This window comes from Marmota monax, unplaced genomic scaffold (assembly GCF_021218885.2).
Source record: "Marmota monax isolate L192 unplaced genomic scaffold, Marmota_monax_Labrador192_F-V1.1 WCK01_AAM20220418_F8-fsc00030, whole genome shotgun sequence".
Classification (NCBI taxonomy): domain Eukaryota; kingdom Metazoa; phylum Chordata; class Mammalia; order Rodentia; family Sciuridae; genus Marmota; species Marmota monax.
In genome coordinates, this window is record NW_026691988.1 from 394434 (window position 1) to 414962 (window position 20529).

Consider the following 20529-nt stretch of genomic DNA (forward strand, 5'->3'; position numbering starts at 1 on the left):
TTCTTACCCGCCAGATATGTTGTTCTCAGGGAGCTGTCCCCAATTAGCCCCGCACACCGACCGCCATATCAGGGTGGCTTTTTTAGGAAATCATACCTGCACCATTTTACTACTCTATAAAATAACACTTCTTTTTTTTTTTCTTTTTCACTTAGATCATTAAAGATGTATATGGATTCATTTTTTTTTTTGATGGTGTTCTTCTAAGACAATTAATAGTACTTTTAAACTTACTTGTAAATGATTCCTGCATTTGTCAAAGGCCTAGTTTCAAATCTTGAAAACCACCTTCTTCCTGCCTTCTTCATAAGACTGCCAGCCCCAGGTAGCTGCACACAGAACGTAGGTGATCTGACTTATATTCACCTACTGTTCAGAAGCTCCATAATCTATACCCTTTATTGCTACAGCAATAGTATGAAGAAAAACCTTGCAACAACTCGTTTTAATATGAAACAACTCAGTTTTTACCTTACCAAAGCCACCAATTTCCTGTATCTTTAAGCCTCTCCCTCACTTCAAGAACCACAAAACCCTGTCATTAACAAAAGCCAACAGTATTTCTCAGCCTTAATTCAAATTCAAGGTTTCAGTTTCAGTTTTAACCACAAAACAGAGCTCCAGAAAAGTGCCTTTTTGGTTGCCTGGATAACATTTCATCAACAATAAAATAAAGTCCCAACTCCTGCCGTGTCAGGTCCTCCACACTTTGTCTTTAAAGCAATCTCCACTGTGCCCCAGCTAAACTGGCTGATATACAAATCACTAAGATATCTTGTCCTTTTTTTGTCATGCCCTCCTCTCTCACAACTCTCTCACCCATTACTCAAGCTCCATCTCTTATGTCATCTGTGATACAGTTTTCATGACCAACAGAGGGAAAAAAAAAAAAAAAAAAAAACGCCATAGCTCAAGGAAGAAGACTATAATCATTAATGCTGTGTAGAAGGTCCTATATTCTGTAGTCTCTTTCCATCTCCAGCTTTATCTGGCACTTTGCTTGTGATTTTCAGCCCCACTAGCATTTTTCTCTTTATAACACCTGTCTTAGTCTATTTTGTGCTGCTGTAACAAAATGCTTGAGACTGGGTAATTTATGAAGAACAGATCCTCACATTTCTGGAGCAGAAAAAGTCCAAGAGCAAAGTCCTATACCTAGTGAGGGGCCCCTTTCTCTGCTATCATATGCTAGAGAGCAAGAGAGAAAGAGCAAAAACAGACTGACTATGCTATTTTATAACGAACCCACTTCCATCACAAAAGCATTAATCCATTCTCGAGGGCAGAACACTCACATCCCAATTATTTCTCAAAGGATCAACTTTTGATAGAGTTGAACACGATGGTAATCAAAGTCAGGCTTAGAACAAAGCCGGGGAGAAATCGTGGGTAGAAATAGCCATCAGAATTGAAAAAATCATAAAGTGCAGAAGTCACCTGCAATCTGGGTGGGGCCTGTGCAGCTAATTCACCAGAGAAAATCTAGCAGCCACTGGCAAAACATTCTATCAGCCAGTCACCAAAGACTATGCAGTTTCCTTACACCCTTAGGGGAACACTACCTTCAGCTTCTTTTTTTCCTTCTAAATTTCCTATCGGCCCCTCTCATTAGTGAGTCCTCATCTGCTGGTAGAAATTCTAGGCAATGTAGTTCCCAGGCTTCTAGATAAGTTTGACAAGCATTTTCTATAAAAGGCCAGATAGTATTTTAAGCTTTGCTATTATAGTGTGTGGAGCACTTACAGCCACTGGAATTTGAATCAGATGATGTTTACATGTTACACACTCTTATTCCCCCCCCCCCCAACCATTTAAAAATATAAAAAACATTCTTGGCTAGTGAGCCATACAAAAACAGGTGGCAGGCTGGTTTGGGCCCAAAGTGGTTGTTTGCCAACCCTTGTTCTAAACTCTGTGAATCAAGGAGGGTGGAAGTGGCACTGAAATGCCAACAGAAAATCTGTTCCCTCACTAACAAAATTGCTATTATTTTAGCATCTCAGTGAGGCCATAGATGTGAGTTCAGGGAGAGGCAGTGGAAAGCAGGTGCAGATGCCCAAGGAGTCTGAACCACCACTCCTGAAACTTACTTGTGGATTGAAATTTACTTGAGCTGCTCAGATTCAGTTTTGCATATTCCATTCACATTTCATACTGCAGCATGAAGCACGCATCCAGCTTGCCTGACTTGGGTCTCATAACAACTCAGTTTTTGATGGTAGCTCCATTCTTACATTCACTTGGTGAGCCATATCATTGCCAGCTGTTCCTTTTCTACTAGGGCCAAGTTACTAACTAAAACAACTTTACCAATGGAGAAGAGTAGTTGGCAGAAGTGAAAATAGTCTTACTCAAAAAGGATCTACAGTGTGATGATACTGTTGTTGGCAACACAGTTTATCCTCTTTGGTCACAAATAGTTCAAATACCATTCTGTCTGCTAGATTGTAGGCGTAAATGGCAGGCAAGCTTGTGCAGAGCCTAGTCTTGCTACAGAAACCCCTCAGGCTCCAAACCTCTCTTAGAACAAGTAGACTTACAGTTTACCTGCTAAATGGACCAGAGCTGTATACCCAAATAGAGTATTTGTGTCTCCTAGTTTCAGAGAGATACATGAAGTACTGGGTCTCTTTCTTCTGTGGCCTTTGGAAAGTATGGCTGCTTGTCCCTTGTTAGAGAAGGAACCTAATATTTACATACCACTGCACCACAAGAAACGTTATAATACCACAGAGCTGTATGCTTTCACATGGTTCCTTTCCCTTCCTTGGTCATGTGCTTGTCTTCCGGAGGCTTCTCATCCATTAACTGCTTCCTGGTAACCTGGTTGAATTGGAATGCTCCGATATGTGGAGTGTCAAGACATTCAAGCTCCCTCTAAAGACAGAAGCTGCTATTCAAGGTACCTGTATGTATGGATGAGGTAAGGAGTTTGCACCATAATATAAATGAATGTACTGCTCCTTCATAAAAACGAACAAACAAAACAAAACAAAACAAAAAACAAGAAAAAGAAATTATCAGCTAAACCAAACAGTGTGCTTAGTGACCTAGATCTCATTCTGGTGCAAACTTCTTAATTCACTGGGGACAAGTAGAAAACATAGACCCGAAACCAATTCACAGGCAACACTTTTAGAATCCCTACTCTAGTCCAGACCCCAACATGACAGAGATCAGACATAGCTTCGATAAAAGACAGCAAAGTTGTTCTGCTGAAACTCAGGGCAAAGGTGAGGTGTTGTAGGTCATATTACTGATGGAAACTAAAAAGGAAGCATTTGCTAGGTCAGTAGGTTCATATCACATGCCGGAGGCTGATGTGGTTTTGGAAAGATACCAGCCATTGCTTGCCTCAGATTACCAGAGGTCTACTTCCTCCTGGCGGAGAGTCATATATGCTTATCAAATGTATGAGTGACCCAAACCCCTCATGCTATTTGAAGGACTGTGCCTTCAGGCTACTTCTGGAAATAATTTTAGTATATAAGTCAAGATTTATTTAGGAAATAGGTGGCATGCTCAAATAGTTAATTGAGGGATTTTTTTTTCAGGCTACTTCTGGAAATAATTTTAGTATATAAGTCAAGATTTATTTAGGAAATAGGTGGCATGCTCAAATAGTTAATTGAGGGATTTTTTTTTTTTTACGACTATTTTCAGTGCTACTAGCAAGGTGAGGGGACAAGGAAGGGTTGGTAAAGCAGCCAGGAAGTGAAAAAGCTAAAAGTCATTATCATCCTGAAGCCTAAACATTAACAAGATATGATATGGCTGAGGCATGAGGGGCTGCCTCCCAGAACATTGTGGAAAGATTGCAGCACCTATGAAAAATGTGAGTCCAAAGAAGAAGTGTACGTCATCACTTTTCTCATGGCTGTAATCTCCTGTTGGTACCTTGCTTTGGTCAAATCCAACTCTGATTCAGAGGGCATGGGAGTCCTAGTGATGTGATCTTACGAGGCCAGCCTCCATGACACCCAATCAAGTGTCACCCAATTAGAGAAGGGCAGAGATTGGCTCAGAAGAAGCAAAATAGACAGTAACATGTATTATTAGAAGGTAAATAGAGAAGGACATTCATTCACCCATGAGAGAAAATTTTGATAAAATAGGTTATATCTCTACAATCAAATATCATATAGCAATTGAAAAATGAACTAGCTTTCTCATGTAAATAAATCTCAAAACATAGTAAGTTAAAAACAGCAAGCAGCAGCAGGATACCCACAGTATAACATTTATGTAACATTTAAAATCCAGTAAAACTATATTTATGGATACATAAATATGTACAAAAAAGATGTTCTAGCAGAAACCACCAAGGATGCAGTTTTTTTTTAAAAAATATTACTGTTATGAGTTGAATATGTCTGAAAATATCTATGTTCTACCTTCACCCATTAATTATTGGGCTGAGTGTGTTTAGTTATCTATTGCTGTGCATCATGGGTTGAATTGTGTGCTTTTGAAAAGGTATATCAATTCCTAATCTCCACTACCTTAGAATGTGACCTTTTTTTGAAAATAGGGTCATTGTAAATATAATTAAGTGTCGTAAAATGTGTTCAAACTATAGGCTGAAGCCCTTAATCCACTATGATAGGTGTCCCAGGAGGAGAAGAGACACGGGGGTGGGAGGGAACCATGTGCGTACAGAGGTGGAGGTTGGAGTAATGCAACTGCAAGACAGAAAGACTAGGAAATGCTGGCAAATGCCAGCAGCTAGGAAGAGGCAAGGAAGGATTCTCCCCTAAAGCTTTCAGAGGGAGCATGGTCCTGCCAAAGCCTTAATTTCAGATTTCTAGACTCCAGAATGGAGACAATAAATGTCTATTGTTTTAAGTTGCCCAGTCTGTGGTACTTTGTAAAGGCAGCACTAGAAAGCTAATAAAACCTGAGGACTTAGGGCAAGTGACATGCTTCAAGGCTATCAGGCCTCATGAGGTACAGGTAGGTGACTCCATCATTTTGTCAAGGGTGTCAGCTGCTTCCCTGGTTAGCATATTTCAGGCCTCAGCTGTGCAGAAGTGCTATGGCTCAGGCACTGACCATCTCTGGACACTCCCAGTTCCCATGGCTTCAGCCCTTACTTACTACTCTGGCTTTCTATTTTTATTGTAGGAAAACCTTTCCATTTCTGATATATGAGATTTCTCTTCCTAGTTTCACAGTAGGCTCTGTGTTTATAAAATATGTTTGTATGTTGCTATCATTTATGAGTTTGGACTGGAATGGAGGAAGATTTTGTTTATATTCAATCAGTGATATTGAACTGGATGTATGCCATCGTCTCCTTAGACCCAGATTTATTTTTTGTTTCTCATGGTCCTGAGTCAAATTACTTACTAAAGAGCTCATTGAATTCACGAATACTATAAATGAAGTGCCAAAGTACTTAAGGGAACGAGCTACCCAGTGTACTCAAACGACAATCCTGGAAAGGTCCCAGGAGCAGATGCCTCTGGGTTTCATTTATTTGTGTGCTGTTTTAGAAGCAGAGACACTGTTTGATGCAGTGGGAAAAACACAGGAAAAGAAAGAAGCCTGGATTCTAGGCCTGGCTTAAATTATATCTAGTAAACATTTGTTGAAATCTACCATGTGCAATGTAATGCTTGGAGCTCTGGATTATGCAGTGTGAGGGTGGACAGAATGGAAGATAATGATGAATAATGTATCTAAACTGTTGGTTCTGCTTGCAAAGCCCCCACAGGCTATGTACTACTCTGGCTGACCTCATATTGTACTACTATCCTCCGTGTGTCCAGCCTCACTGGACATTTGGATTCATGTAGCCATCCAACTTATTCTCATGGATTGAAGAAATCTTCTCCATTGTTCTCTTCAGCTACTTAAGTCTCCTGTCAGAATATCACCTTATTGTAGATATTGTGATTAGTACATATCACTATCCAACATTTGTCTTGTTAATTTGCTGTATATATTTTTCTGGTCTTTCCATCTTCTTATTTGGTATCATTCCCTTGGACACGATTTTGGACAAAGACAAGATTTTGATTTAAACTTTGTTCTATATTCACTTTCTTCTAGATGCTATGACTCTAACAGTAAGAAAAAGAATATGCTAGAAAAGGTATTTTTTTTCATTAGACAAAGAGATATGAACTTAGTAATTAATGATACATAATATTTTTTTTCTTTGGATTCAAAAATGGAGCTGGCTTGCAATTATCTGCCATTAGGGAGTGGTTTAAGAATTGTATAATTGTGTATCAGATATAGTTGGATTATCTAGTGGACCATTTGTGTAGAGGGTATATTTTTGAAAGCATGTTGGAAATGTGTATCTGAACATACATAAACATATGCACATGTATCCCCAGCGCCCCAGGACGGATGGCTTCCCACATTCAAATGGTTTCCTCGTGGGGCTGTGTCGGTGCTTCTTGTGGCTCAAGCAATGCCCAACTCTGTTGACTGGATCAGGGATAGAGGCATTAAAACAAAGTTTAAAAATAAGAGAGGCTTTCCTCCATATCATGGCCAATAAAACAATCAGAATGTTCTGCTTTCAATCCCTGACACTTTAGCTTTGCTACTGGAGACTTACTTCCCAGAGGACACAATAATGGTTTTATCGATCTGGAAGTTGAGTCTGCCACAGGGCCTTTGAGGCTTCTCATGTTTTAAACTATAGGCAAGGGAGTGCACAGGACATTGGGTATTTGTACTCATGCCATGATTAATCATAATTATCAAGTGTAAATAGGGCTGCTGGGGCCCGTAATAACTTTGTTTAGAACTCAAGGGATTTTCTGAATGAAATTATGGCTATCCAGAACCTGTGCGTGTAATTTTATTTGGAAGAAGAGGCTTTTTTTTTTTTTCTGTTTTAAGGAATCAAAGTGAGATCATCCTGGATTATTGGGGTGAACCAAGAATTTCATGGCAAGTATCTGTACAGGAAGAGGTCCCAGGAGCAGGAAAAGACATGAACACAAGAAGAAAAATGCACAGAAAACTACGTGGATATGGAGGTAAAGATTGAAGTAACATAATTTCCAGTCATGGAATGCAAAGAATCATAGCCTGCCGCAAAAGTTTGGAGAAGCATGGGATGAATCCTCCCTCGGAGCTTTAAAAAGGAATCAATCTTGTTGACACCTTAGTTTAAGATTTCCAGCCTCCAGAACATTGAGATGAGAGATTTTGGTTGTTTTGGTCACATTCCTAGTAATTCGTTACAGCAGGCCTAGGAAACTCATGCTGTTTCTTAATGTCTCTTAGTCCTTTTTTTTTTTTTTGCCCAGTAATAAAATTAATAGGTAATCAACCAACACTACACAATTGAAGTAGGACTATCAAGGTGTCAGATGCTTTAGACATTAAGATTTGGATTACTCCACCCTGAGGTGCTGGCTGTGGGACATAGAATAGGCCTTATATTCTATGAAAAGGAAGTCGTAAATGCCAACCACAGCAGCATGACCAGTGACAAATGAAGACTATAGTGGCCAAGTGTATTTTCTTCCTTGTCTGCAATGTATATTTTATGTGCATTCATTGTATTATTTCTTTTTTCACACTTTCACTTCCCGTTGTTAGTTTTCTATGCAATTCAAGGTACTACCACAAAATCAGAGATGTAAAGCAACATGCATTTACTATCTCACAGTTTCCAAGAACCAAAAGCCTGGGCATGGATTTAAGTGGTTTTTCTCCACAGCAGCAATCTCTGCTGAACTTGAGGTTCTCTTGCAAGGTTATTAGGTTGTTGGCAGAATTCAGTACCTTGCAACTGTAGGACTGTTATTCCTAAGTCTTTTCAACCACTGAGTCTACCCATAACCTATAGAGACCCTTATACATGTAAACTGCCATTTGTAAACCAACTTGGGAAGTTTGTTTCTTCAAGGTCAGCAAAATAATGTCTCTCTCTGAATCTCATCTTTCAGGGAAGTTCGAACTCTACCTTTCTTTTTTTCAAAACCGAAGCAAAATATTACAACCAAAATATAGACATTGTTACAATCGACTAATATTATTCAGACTTACTGTTTTGCTCATCTGTGTGTGTGTGTGTGTGTGTAGTTTTACACAATTTTGTCACATGTGATTATGTATTCAGAACCATAGTTAAGTGGTTCCATTTACACAAATGCTGCATCTATCTACCCCACCTCCACTTCTAATCTCTGGCAATAACTTGTTTTCCACTTCTAAACATTTTTCATTTCAAAAATGTTACATGGATGGGTCATACAGCATGTAACCTTTTGGTGCTGGCTTTTTCCTACTCATCCTAATTTCCTGGGGATTCATCCAAGTTGTTACTTCTTATAAATAGATTATTTATTTTTCATTAATAGTGGCATTTCCGAGTACTAGTGTACTATAGTTTAATTATTCACCCTGGACTTTTTCTGGTGGACATGGAAGGCAGATAATTGAGCTTCTCCAGTCCTAAGGTTTGGATTATGCTTGGGATCTATCACTCCTTTCTTCTTTCCCGTTTCTCCTTTTTACAGTTCGAATGTGTGTCCTGTGCCTATCTTACACTTCATTTGGGAAGCAGAAATAATTTTCCTCAGGAAAAATTGTCTCTTCCATGTCTGATATAGATGATACTTAGGTAAGACTCTGGGCCTTAGACTTTTCAAGTGAGGTCAGAACAAGTTCAGTCTTTCACGGGTGTTTGGATGAAATGAATGTATTTCTCAAGTGAGAAGGATAAAAATATTTGGAGGCGAGCATGGTGGAATGCAATGGATGGAATGTTTATTTCCACCCCAGATTCATATGTGGGGAAGTCTAACCTTGAAGGTATTAGGAAGTGGGGACTTTGGAATATGATTAGGTTATGATGAATGGTCCTTATGAATATATAAACTTTGTGCCTTTATAAAAAAGAACCCTGAGAGATTCCTAGCCCTTTTGAGAACACAGTAAAAGGAATGGTCTATGAATCAGGAAGTGGGCCCACAGACACCAAATCTACCTGATTTTGGTCTTGGGCTTTTTCCAACGTATCGAACTGTGAGAAATTTATTAGTTTGTAATCAACACAGTCTATGGCATTTTGTTATAGCAGCTCAAATGGAATGAGACAATGAGATCTCATTTTTCTGGGATAAATGCCCATAGCTGGGTTGTATGTTATTGCATGTTTAGTAAGATTCTGCCATACTCTTTTCCAAAGTGGCTCTAACATTCACATTCCCACTAGCGATATAAGCATAATTCAGTTTTTCTGCATCCTCACCAGCATTTGGTATTTGATGTTGTCACTAGTTTTATTTTAGTCATTCTATAGCTGTGTAGTGATAGCTCATTATGGTTTAAATTTGCATTTCCCTAATGGCTAACAATGTTCAGCATCTTCTCATGTGCTTATTTGCCATCTGTATACCCCCTTCAGTAAGATGTCTTTTCATGTCTTTTGCTCACTTTCTAATAGTGTTTTTTTTTAATGTTGAGTTTTGAAAGTTGTTTATACAGTCTCAGTATAAGTCTTTTTATCAGACATGTACTTCGTAAAACTTTCTTCTAGTCTTTTTCTCCCTTCTATTTACATAGCCTTTGCCAGAATAAAAAAAAAAAAACAACCTTATTTTTTTTGATGCGTGTAATTTATCAATTTTTAGGGAATTATCATGTTCTGGAGGCCAAGTCTAAGAACTCTGACTATCCCAAAGAGAATTTTTTTTTTTCTATTTTATTATTCTAAATCCAATACAATATTCTCTTGATTCGTATAGCTACATAGTAAGCCTTACTATTAGGTACTCCCACTCTTTTATTCTTGGTCAATGTTGTTTTAGATAACCTTACACCATTGCCTTCCCATATAAATTTGAGAATAAATTTAAACTGTATTTACAAAAATCCTTGTTGGGATTTTTATAGGAATAGCATTAAACTACTAGTTTAATTTGGAAAGAACTGATGTCTTTACTGTGCTAATTCTTACAACCCATGAACAAATATATATTTCCATTTATTTATGTACATTTTGATTGCTTTTATCAGAATAGATTTTAGCATATTTTGTTGAGAATTCTTATGTAAAATTCCTGAGATATATTTGTCTATAATTTTAGTGTTTTAAAATTGTCTTTGTCTTCAGTAATGAAATATAATAACTTCATGAAATTGGTTTAAAAATCTTCTTTCCTATGTTTTGGAAGAGATTGTACAAAATTGCTGTTAGTTTTTTAAATGTTTGATACATGTCTCCCCTGAAACCATTTGGGCTTGGAAATTTCTTTTTGATAGCTTTGAATTTATAAATTTAATTTCTTTAATTAAATTAAAATTAAACTATTTGGAGCATTTCATCTTGTTGAGTTTTAACAGGTGCTGGTTATTAGAAATTAGTCCTTTATTGAGTATTAATTTTTATAGTATTTCTTATTGTCTTTTTAATGGTTTTGTAGATGTGCTCTTGTTCAAGTTTGATATCAGTGATGTAGTTTTCATTTTCTGATTATTTTTCTTGCTGGAGGCTTATCAATTTTATTGATTTTCTTAAATCAGAATTTTGTTTCATTGATATTCTTCTTTGTTTTCTATTTCCCTTTCCATTGATTTCTGCTCTTACATTTATTATTCTCTTCCTTCTGCTTTTTCTTGGTTTCCCTTCTTTTCCTCTTTTCTTGAGAGAGGAACTTCTATAACTTATTGATCTTGTTTCACTTCAAATGAAAGCATTTAGTGCTATCCTGTCAGCACTGTGTTTTCTTTTAATCCTTATTTTTTAAAAATTTATTTTAGTATCCAGGATTGAACTCAGGGGCACGCAAGCACTGAGCCACATCCCCACCCCTATTTTGTATTTTATTTAGAGACAGGGTCTCACTGAGTTACTTAATGCCTCGCTTTTGCTGAGGCTGGCTTTGTCTCAGCCTCCTGAGCCACTGGGATTACAGGCTTGCAACACCTTGCTGGGCTCAGAACTGTTTTGCTGCATCATAGATGTTTAGAAATGTTGTAACTTTCATTTTATTTTTTGAAACTTTCTCCTTGTCTAATTTATGATTTAGCAAAGCATAATTTAATTTATGTATGTTTAGAGATTTGCCTGTTGTTTTGTATTACAGAATTCTAGTTTAATTTCTTACTTAAAAAAATACAGGCATTTTTCAAATCTTTCAAATTTGTAGAATTTTGTTTTTATGTGCAGGTTACTTATCCATCTTGGTGAATGCTCCGTGGGTGCTCCAATAAAGCATATTTTGCCATATTTGGATAGAGTGTTCTATCATATTTATACTTTAAACTAGATTCTTTTGTTGAATGTGCTGTTCAGACCTGCACATCTTTGCTGATTTTCTATCTAGTAGTTCTGTCAGTTGCTGAGAGATGGCATAGTTTCTGATCATAACCATGAATTTCTTTCACCTCTAACCAGATTTTGTTTCATGCATTTTGAGGCTCTGTGGTTTGGTGTGCACACATTCAATATCATTGTTTTCCTTGTGGGTTCATCTTTTAATAATCATGTAATCTCCTTCTGTGTCTGTACTAATTTCATTTGCTCATAAGTCTACTTTATCAAATGTTAATATAGCTAATAATTTTTTTAAGTAGAATGTTTGCATGGTATACATTTTTCAATTCTTCTGGTCTCAACCAGCCCATTTTATTATATATGAAATGAATTTCTTATGTATAAAATACAGCTGGGACATGTTTCTTGTTGCTTTTGTTTATTATCTTCCCAGTCTATGAATTTTATTGGCATATTTAGACCATTTGGAGTTATTGTTGATAGATTAGCACTAAAATCTGCCATTTATTTTTTTCCTCTTTCTTATTCCTGTGTTTACGCTTTCCTTACCTTCCTGTGTGTGGGTTATGTGAATATCTTTTAGGATTCCATCTTGATTCATTTATGGTACTTTGTATCTTTTGGGGCAATATTTTTAGTGATTTATCTGGGCATTACAATATACATACATGAATTATTATAATCTAGTTCGTTTCAAGGCTTCTTCAAGTGAGTATGGAAATCTTACATTTAGAGCTTTTCTTTTCTAATTATAATTTTTGTAAATATCAGACGGTGTTATATATTTTTGTTTCTATCATCAAATGTAATTAATAAAACAAATGTGTAAAAAGGATATTCTCTTATGAATGCATACACATATATCCAAAATTCTGCTCTTTCCATTGTTCATTCTTCCTTCTCAGTGCTTCCAAATTCTTTCTTTCATCATTTCCTTTCCATTTCAAGAGCCAACTTTGGCTACTCTTTAAGATGAAGTCAAGGAAGAACACGAACAAATAGTAGCTCACAAATCTTAATATATTTACCATCTGCCTCTTTATTCATAGACATATGATTTCTCTAGTTTTTAATTTCTTAACCTTATTAATAAGGGCATTGGATGTGGTGCTCTCAAACATTTCTCTTACATTCTATTGTTCCACAGCTAAAATCAATCCTGCGATTTATTATGTGAAAGTAGATATTTTCCCCCTTACTGACCACATTTCATCTTAAGCAGTGAGGAATTGGACATTAGAAAATAAATAATTAACAAATATGTACTCACTTTATCATGCCAATAATATAGAATGAAAGTGGAAAGAAATCAATTTCAGTCTGCTGACACTGCTTCAGGGAATTAGATTTATGGAAGTAGAGTTCAGGTTTCCATTGTGGGCTGGCAGGAGTCCATGCTGTTTTGCACCTGCCATGGAAGTCAGCATGTGCCACCACAATCTGGAAACATGGTTCCACAGATGCTATTCTGCACTCATGACTCCAACGGGTCAAGCCATCCCCTGGTTCACAGAGCAAATGCCCTCCATTTGAATTTCCAAAGAATTATTTTTTAGTCATCATTTTGGGTGTGCTTACTAGGTGAAATGGGTTAGTTACTTTCTGAAATATGCTTTTCGGGATTCAATCTCATCTCTAGGGAGCAGAATGAGACATTTATTTTATGTTTTTATTTTTTCTACCATAGAAGTAAAGGATTCATCCACACGTATTTTTGAAACAGAAAATTAAAAAAAAAAAGAAGAAACCCCTGTTATGATAGATATTTCGACACAATTAAAACTGATGTTTTTTAAAAACATTTTTTTTTAAAGGTCAAAACAGGAAAGCCCTTTATTCTGCAATGTTGGTCATGAACCTGGAACTGGAGCTCCTACATACCAGACCAGATATAGTCTTCAGAGGGTTTGTTTGTTCTGAAGAGGTAGGATCAAAGGTTTGTTTTTGTTTTGTTTCTTCCTTTTAAATAAATTGGTGGCCAACATTACAAATTTTTAAAAGTATGAACACTTTTATTTCTATACTCTCATGAGAAATGAGACACTAAGGGTCCATATTCCATGTATCAATTGCTATACTAGCAGGAGGTATGTGTCATCCTCTTTAGATATTAAGTGCTTTCAACTCCAAGTGGGAGCCAGCCTCCCCATATTGTTGTCTCTGGACCTCCATATCAAACGCAGTTGTCATTTACCAGTATCATTCACGCTTCTGGGCTTATAGTAGAGTTGAAGATGGCAGAATATCGAGTCTCTATGTTTCAATTGACAGTGAAAAATGAAAGATGAATCAAGAGAGGCATTTGTTTAAATAAAAGAGATGAAAGATATTCGTAGCAGAAAACACATTTTTAATATATTTGTTGTAATAATACCACTTGGGTGGTCATTCTTAAAAATACATGGCCCGAGTCCCCTCTCATAATACTTCCTAGCCCTGTGGCCATGAGTTTGCCTTTCTCCTCTCAAGTGACAAGTGGATTCGATGACAAACATACTTCCTCTACTTTTGCAGTTTGATTTTGTTTCTGAGATTGTGAGCCATAGGCTAAATGCATGGCCTGTGTCCACCTGTGCATTCTGATTTCTACTTAAGAAAATAAATCAATGCTGACTCAATTTAGGGATTGTTTCTATATCTGGATAGATCGTCACATAGCCTACATCTAAGTAATGTGTGTCTCTGTTTGGCCTTATTGCAACATACTCCAGACTGAATCAAGACTAGTAAAACTTAAAAGAAGAGTAATCAGATGTTGAGACTAATACAACTGCATCAGAATAAAGCAGAACTCTGTTTTCTGTGTTAGATTGTAGGTATTGTAGATCATTTTTTTCCAATTGGAAAGTACACTAGGAGATATGTTATCTGTCATAAAATATCTCCCTTCTTTCCTCCATGGACAGATTTTAACATTAAAGAAAGAACTTTCAGGTGTTCTATAGGGACCTTATGTTTGTTTCAGTGGCCTAGAAATCCATCCATTAATTTATTTTAGGATTTGATATCAACAGTGTCTCTCTAGTGTTTGTTATCTTCCAGGTTAACATTTCAATTCACTTTGGAGGATGCTAGAAGTTCAGAAGTGTTATATATCTATCATATTTCCATTGATTTTTTTTGGACAATTTATATACCAGAAGCCACTTACACCTTACTTAGAGTTAATCCCAAGACAGGGCTTTTCCTTTTAGTTTCAGAGAGATAATATTCTAATACTCTATAGACCACTTGAATAGACCAGAGTTGTGAACAAATTCAAATAATATCACTCCTACTTCAATTCTCTGTAAGCTGTGGGGAGACTTTATGAAATAACATATAGGTAGAAATTATTAAGTGAGGCACAGCAGCTGTCTTTACCTTAGAATGGTATTAAATAAAATAGCACATTGAACCTGTATTAAATAGGGTTATGACAGAATATTGACTTCTGACTATTTTGTTATTAAAAAAAAGAATGCTTACAAAGCTCAAAAAAGAAATATAAATGTACAATTTTCATTCCTTTATGAAAGCAAGGCTAACCTCAAGAGTGGTCTTCCTGAGCTAAAAGATTATCTTTTATTGCCGTTGAACTGCAGTCATTACTGTCCTGAATTTTAATATTTATTGGTGCCTAGTAAGTTCTTCAGATGCTGGGAACCTCTTTCCTTATTGGTTCCATTTTCTGAGAACACAGCAGATCTGAGAAGGAATAGCTGTTGGTGTCTGACTTCCATGCTTGTTACATGAGTGCCTGGAATTCCAGAGATTCTTGGTAAGATAAATTCTGAATGAGCCCACCAGCATGTCAGTGTACATGTAAAATTGTCTTCTTCATATCCGGGAAAAAAAAAATCTTTCTTTTTGTTTATTCCTCAAAGTCAGGGATCATTTGGCTGCAACATGGTAATGCTTTCATCCAAAAACTTTTCCTTTCTCCAAAAACTAAATACCAGGAAAAGAGTAGGTAGGCAGCTCAGACTAGTGGGCTAAAATGCTTTCAAAAGAACTTGGTTAAAACTTGCAAATTCCCCCTTGCCTGTGTGTCTATGGCCCCACACACTTCCAACATTTTTCTAGTGATAATATACAGGAATGGAATCTGTAAAATTCAACTTCTTGACAGCCATTTAGGGATAACTGACAAAGGGATAGGAAATCATGAGATAAAAAAGGGTGTCAACTTTTATAGCTCTGTCAAGACATCTTCCCAGAGGAACACAGCTGGGTAGGACATGACCATCCATTTGCAGGTTTATTTAGGAAAGTCCTGAAGGATATAAAGTCTGAATTTTTGAATATGAGTTTACTGCAAAACAGATTCAGACCCCCTTCACCCATTGTTTCTTAATGAATTAACCTCTGTGGTGTCCAAACAGAGCAAGCATAATAATAATAACATATCTCCTAATATTCTTTCCAATTGGAAAAAAATGATCTACAATACCTACAATCTAACACAGAAAACAGAGTTCTGCTTTATTCTGATGCAGTTGTATTAGTCTCAACATCTGATTACTCTTCTTTTAAGTTTTACTAGTCTTAACTCAGTCTGGAGTATGTTGCATTAAGGCCAAACAGAGACACACATTACTTACTTAATTTAGAGAAAAAGAACTCCTTTTGCTCTTCACTTCAATTTTGGAGTCTGTGTGGACTGCTGAATTTCATGAACAGTTGTATTCATGGTGATTTTGGTGGTGTGAGGTGCAATCATGGACGTAGAAATGAAATCAGGATCATGTAGTAAGACCAGAATCCTCAGTAGAGAGGGACATAGTTAACATACTGCACAAAGAAATCCTGGATGAGTTTGTAGGTTATTTGTTAAATATTTCTGTTAAATATGATTTGTTCCTACCAAAACTCACGATTAGGTTTGGTCCCTAAAGTGGCAGTATTGGGAATGGGGCCTAGTGCGTGGTATTTTGGTCATGGAGTAGAATTTTCATGAACAGATTAGTGTCTTTTTCTTGAGCATAGATTAGCTACCCTGTGTTAGGTCCCTTTCTCTCTTTCACACGTACCTGCTTGTTTTTCCACCATGAGTTAAGGTAACATGAGACCCTCATGGTAAGCCAAGCAGGTGAAGATAAAAAAGCTCTTGGACTTTGGAAGCTCTTGGAAGATTTTCAGAACAGGAGCCAACATCAACCTATTTTCTTTAAAATTACCTAAACCCAGAAATTCCATTACAGCAACAGAAAATGGATTAAGACAATCTCCATGTTTAATAGTCAAATGCCTCCATGTTTAAGTGGAAATTAGCCTTCCTACAAAAACAGAAAGTCACTATCTCTGAATTCTTATAGTAAAAGTCACAAATGTTCTAGTAACACACATAGCAATTGGAGCTTGAGGAGGCCCATAATGGTAACACACATCACCAGAAAATCAATTAATGAGAAACAATAGGAATTTTAAAGTGTTCATCTTTGTGATAGTCCTGAAGCTGAGTATTTAGTAGATGAAGAGAAATAAGTCAAACTCAGATTTAAACCTATTAACAAATTTACCTTCTCATTAGGTTCAATTTCATCCATTGATAAAATGTAGAAGAGAAACTAGTTCTCAAGTTTGTTATAAAGTAAAAAAGTGTGTTAAATAAATGAATAGTGACATATAAATACAGAAATAATAATAATAAAAAAAAGGATGTCAATACTCTGGCTGTTCCTTCCTCCATTCACTTGGTCATTTTAGCATTCAATGTAGGGAATAAAACTAAAACAAACTATTGTTAGTGTTTGGATATTAGTTATTCTTTTAATGAAATTTTTGAGCCTTACTTGTATCAGTGAGTGTAGGAATATGCTCTTTTCTTGGAAGTGAAAGAAGAAGATTAAAAGGAGAAAAATCATGTGCAAACAATAACTGTTGTAATTATAAAAACTTTATTTCACTCTTTAATTAAATCTCTATAAGCACCATGTCATGAACTGGCAATCTAGAAAGAGGACACTGGAATGCTGTAGTCAGTAACAAACTGCAAGCCGATGATGTGAAGTTACAGCTACAAGGAGCATGTGAACAAGACCACATTTAGAAAGGTTCACTTGAGTATCCTGTGTTAACGCTCAAAACAGGAATCTGGCATTGATTCGTTTACATTTTCTACGGTCAGAACCCAAAGCATGTGCAGTTAAACATCAAAAGAAACATTTCATCACCTTGACAGTTTACAGTTTGCTAAAACTTGACCCTGAAAGCACAAATGTTGCCATCTTATGTTCTCAACCAGTGCTTGGCCATAGGCTGAAAAGATTGATTCCTTAAAAATTTAAACAATGCTTACAGGCTATGTTCAACATTGTGCAAGTCACCAGAAAGGCCTTTTAATGTGTGTATTTCTCATATATGATCACCAAACCATTGTTTACCTAATGAAATTGTGAAAAACTATACATTTTCAGCAAAACGTTTTAATTTGGTCCTCTATTAAAAGACAATTGCCAAGATGTTTCACATAAATTTAATTCACAAGCATGTACACAAGAGAATCACTATAAAGAACATTGCTTCCTGGTTTATGAATAAAAAGTTTATCCTCTACTTACACTAAAACATACAAAAAATAATCTACAAAAATCGTTTACAGTTGATTTTAGCTAAAGAAAAAGCTTTCTTCGGAAACAAAAATGATTATGTGGTGGTAGTATCTTAGCCATCAAAAAAGGAATGTAAGTAACCAATAAATATAATGTGCTTTCTCCATATAGACATATTTACACTTGAGTCTTTGGCTTATGTTATTTTCTAAAAAGAACTTTAAATGATCCAGCCATCATTGCACATTAAAAGAAAATAAGCCAGTTATATATATTTATATATTTATATAGAGATCTGCTACACTTGGAACATATAAAAAATGAAAGTTACTATGAATTTGCACAGCTTTTTTTTTCTTCTTTCTTTAACGATTCAACAGCTTTTCTTTTAAAAAGGGAGAGAAATGCCACATAGAAAGTACGAATTCATGCAACATGTGGTGGCTGTTTGACTGAAACGAGGAGAAAAGGCTGCATATTCACTGTACAAACACTGATAAGTTCTCATTTGAATCTGGTTCTTATTAAATATAATTTATGTGGCACTAAATGTGGACACTTTAATACAGTAATAGAAACTAATCAAGTCCTTTTTATTAAGATACACAACTTCATAAGAAAAATACTTTTACCTCTCAAATGTAAAATCCTCCCACCCCCCACATTAAAATCTTTCTGCACAGGTGTAACAGGTACAACAGTTGCTGGCTCAACAGGTGAATGGGTTTCTGGTTGGATGCACTGTGAAAGGTCTCACCCAACTAAGATGTTTCCAGGTACTCCAAAGCTACATCATAGCAGAAACGGTACTGCTCCTAAAAACATTAAGACAAAAAGGTTGAGAGAAGTTTTAAAAAGGTGAATGGTGAATAATAGCTAACAACTGAGTACTTGAAATCCAATTTAGATTATTAAAGAATTTCAAATTATTTTTATGTATACAAGGTGGAATCTAGGCATACATATTTTATACTTGAGTCAAATGACACCTGCTTAAAAAAAAAGAGAAATGATGTTAAAAGACATTTTATCTTTCTCTATCAAAAATTTGATATATTTTCTATCAAAAAAATTCTTAAATGTCCAGATTTTTAATATGATTATAGTAGTAATACTTCATCATTACAGAAAAATTTCTCAGCACATAAAAATATAAAGAATCAGAAAAAGAGATATAATTCAACCAACCATAAGAACCAACTGTTTAAATATTGCCTTACTTTGTTTCAGCCTGCATTATCTCAGAATGAATATAATTACATATTTTGGTATAGGATTTTATATTTTATTGTCTTTTATGTAACAATGTTATGAAGTTTTTCCCATGCTACTTAATATCTCTAACATTACATAAAAATCTATCATATTGATTGTTTCACTATTAAGTTGCTTTTTACTGTTTTCTCTGTTTTATATTGCTTACAAAGTGTGCAAATACTTTTCTCCATATTTTATATTATTGTGTTAGGAGAGAGGTGGGGAAGGGAAAGAAAGGGGGAGAAAAGTAGACAGTTGTTTTAAACTGCCTTTTGAAATTTCAAGTTTTTAGATTTGTCATAGTTCATGATCCTTCAGAGTATAATTTAAGCAAATTTTACAAAAATATTTCTTAAATAAAATAGTAATTCTTAAAAATTTTAATTTTATTTATATCTAACAATTTGCTTCTGCAAACTCTAAGACAACTTGGTTGCCAAAAAGTTTCTGAGTTAAAATCATCTTTCCTTTAAACTTATCCATGGACTTGAACAATTATCAAGAATTTTGAAAATTTAGAGACCATATTATAAATCCTGACTTATAATATGTAACTCATTTTGAACTTCCCAATTTTGTCCAAGCAGGTAAAACTTCAGGCTGAACTATAGTACTTTAGTACTGAACTTTAGTACTAGCTATCTAAAATATGCATTACTTCTAAACAGAACTTCTTGGTGTCTTTAACAATGAAACTGGTTAAAAAATTTTTCCCAAGAGGAGTTAATCATTTTATACTAATCATCAAGGTGAATATGATTTAAAATAGCCTAGTGCTATGGTAAGTACATACAAAGACCCAAAAAATGCTTAGAAATTTGTGTCTTTTAAAAATAGTCTCCATCAATTTTGTTTACAACCTAAATGTTTGTACCAAATTCAGGTAAACCCCACAGAACAATGAACTAATCATTAATCTTGATGTTTGGACAGGATTCATGGGGGCAGGAATGTAAAAGAAAACAGTAACACATTGGAATGTTCTACAATGGCAGAGTTAAACTACAGGATCTTAATTAAAAAAAAAAAAAAGCTGAGATATCAACCTTAAATTTCAAGCTAAAAGTTGAATTCTGAAACTAGGAGTGAACCCCAGGATGATTTTAAGATGACTGAATCCTTGTGAGGGAAGCTTAGGTTAAATTTTACAGATTACAAACCTTCAAACAATAGAGTTTAAGGGCATAACTATTATCTATCCATTTTGTAAGAAGATCTGCAAGTTCTGCCTTAAAAATCCTTCAAATCTACCCTCTCTCTCCTCAGTTGTTAGCACCTCAGACAAAACCAACACCATCTTGTCCAACACGGAGCAGAGGAGTCAGAAGGGGTCTTTAGAAAGGGTAGAAATCTGCTACCACTTGTAAAAGTGAAAGAGCATAAACCTTAGTCTTCAGATTTTGTCTCAGGAAGCAATGCACATGTTGTGTGAACAATCCAGGAGCAGGAAGTGGTGAAAATAGTTTAAGGCTTATTGAATTGCTC

At 35.7% G+C, this 20529-nt stretch overlaps 1 protein-coding gene across 11 annotated transcripts in view; it reads right to left on the reverse strand.

Annotated features, from left to right (window-relative positions):
- Positions 1 to 17114: 17114 nt before the first annotated feature.
- Ptprk (protein tyrosine phosphatase receptor type K) overlaps positions 17115 to 20529 on the reverse strand; it is a 560796-nt gene continuing 557381 nt past the window's right edge. For all 11 annotated transcript variants that reach the window (XM_058581031.1, XM_058581026.1, XM_058581030.1 and 8 more), the window contains one exon: positions 17115 to 18602. In XM_058581031.1, coding sequence (XP_058437014.1) covers positions 18549 to 18602 — 54 coding nt within the window. In that variant the 3' untranslated portion in view covers positions 17115 to 18548. The remainder of the gene's footprint in view (positions 18603 to 20529) is intronic.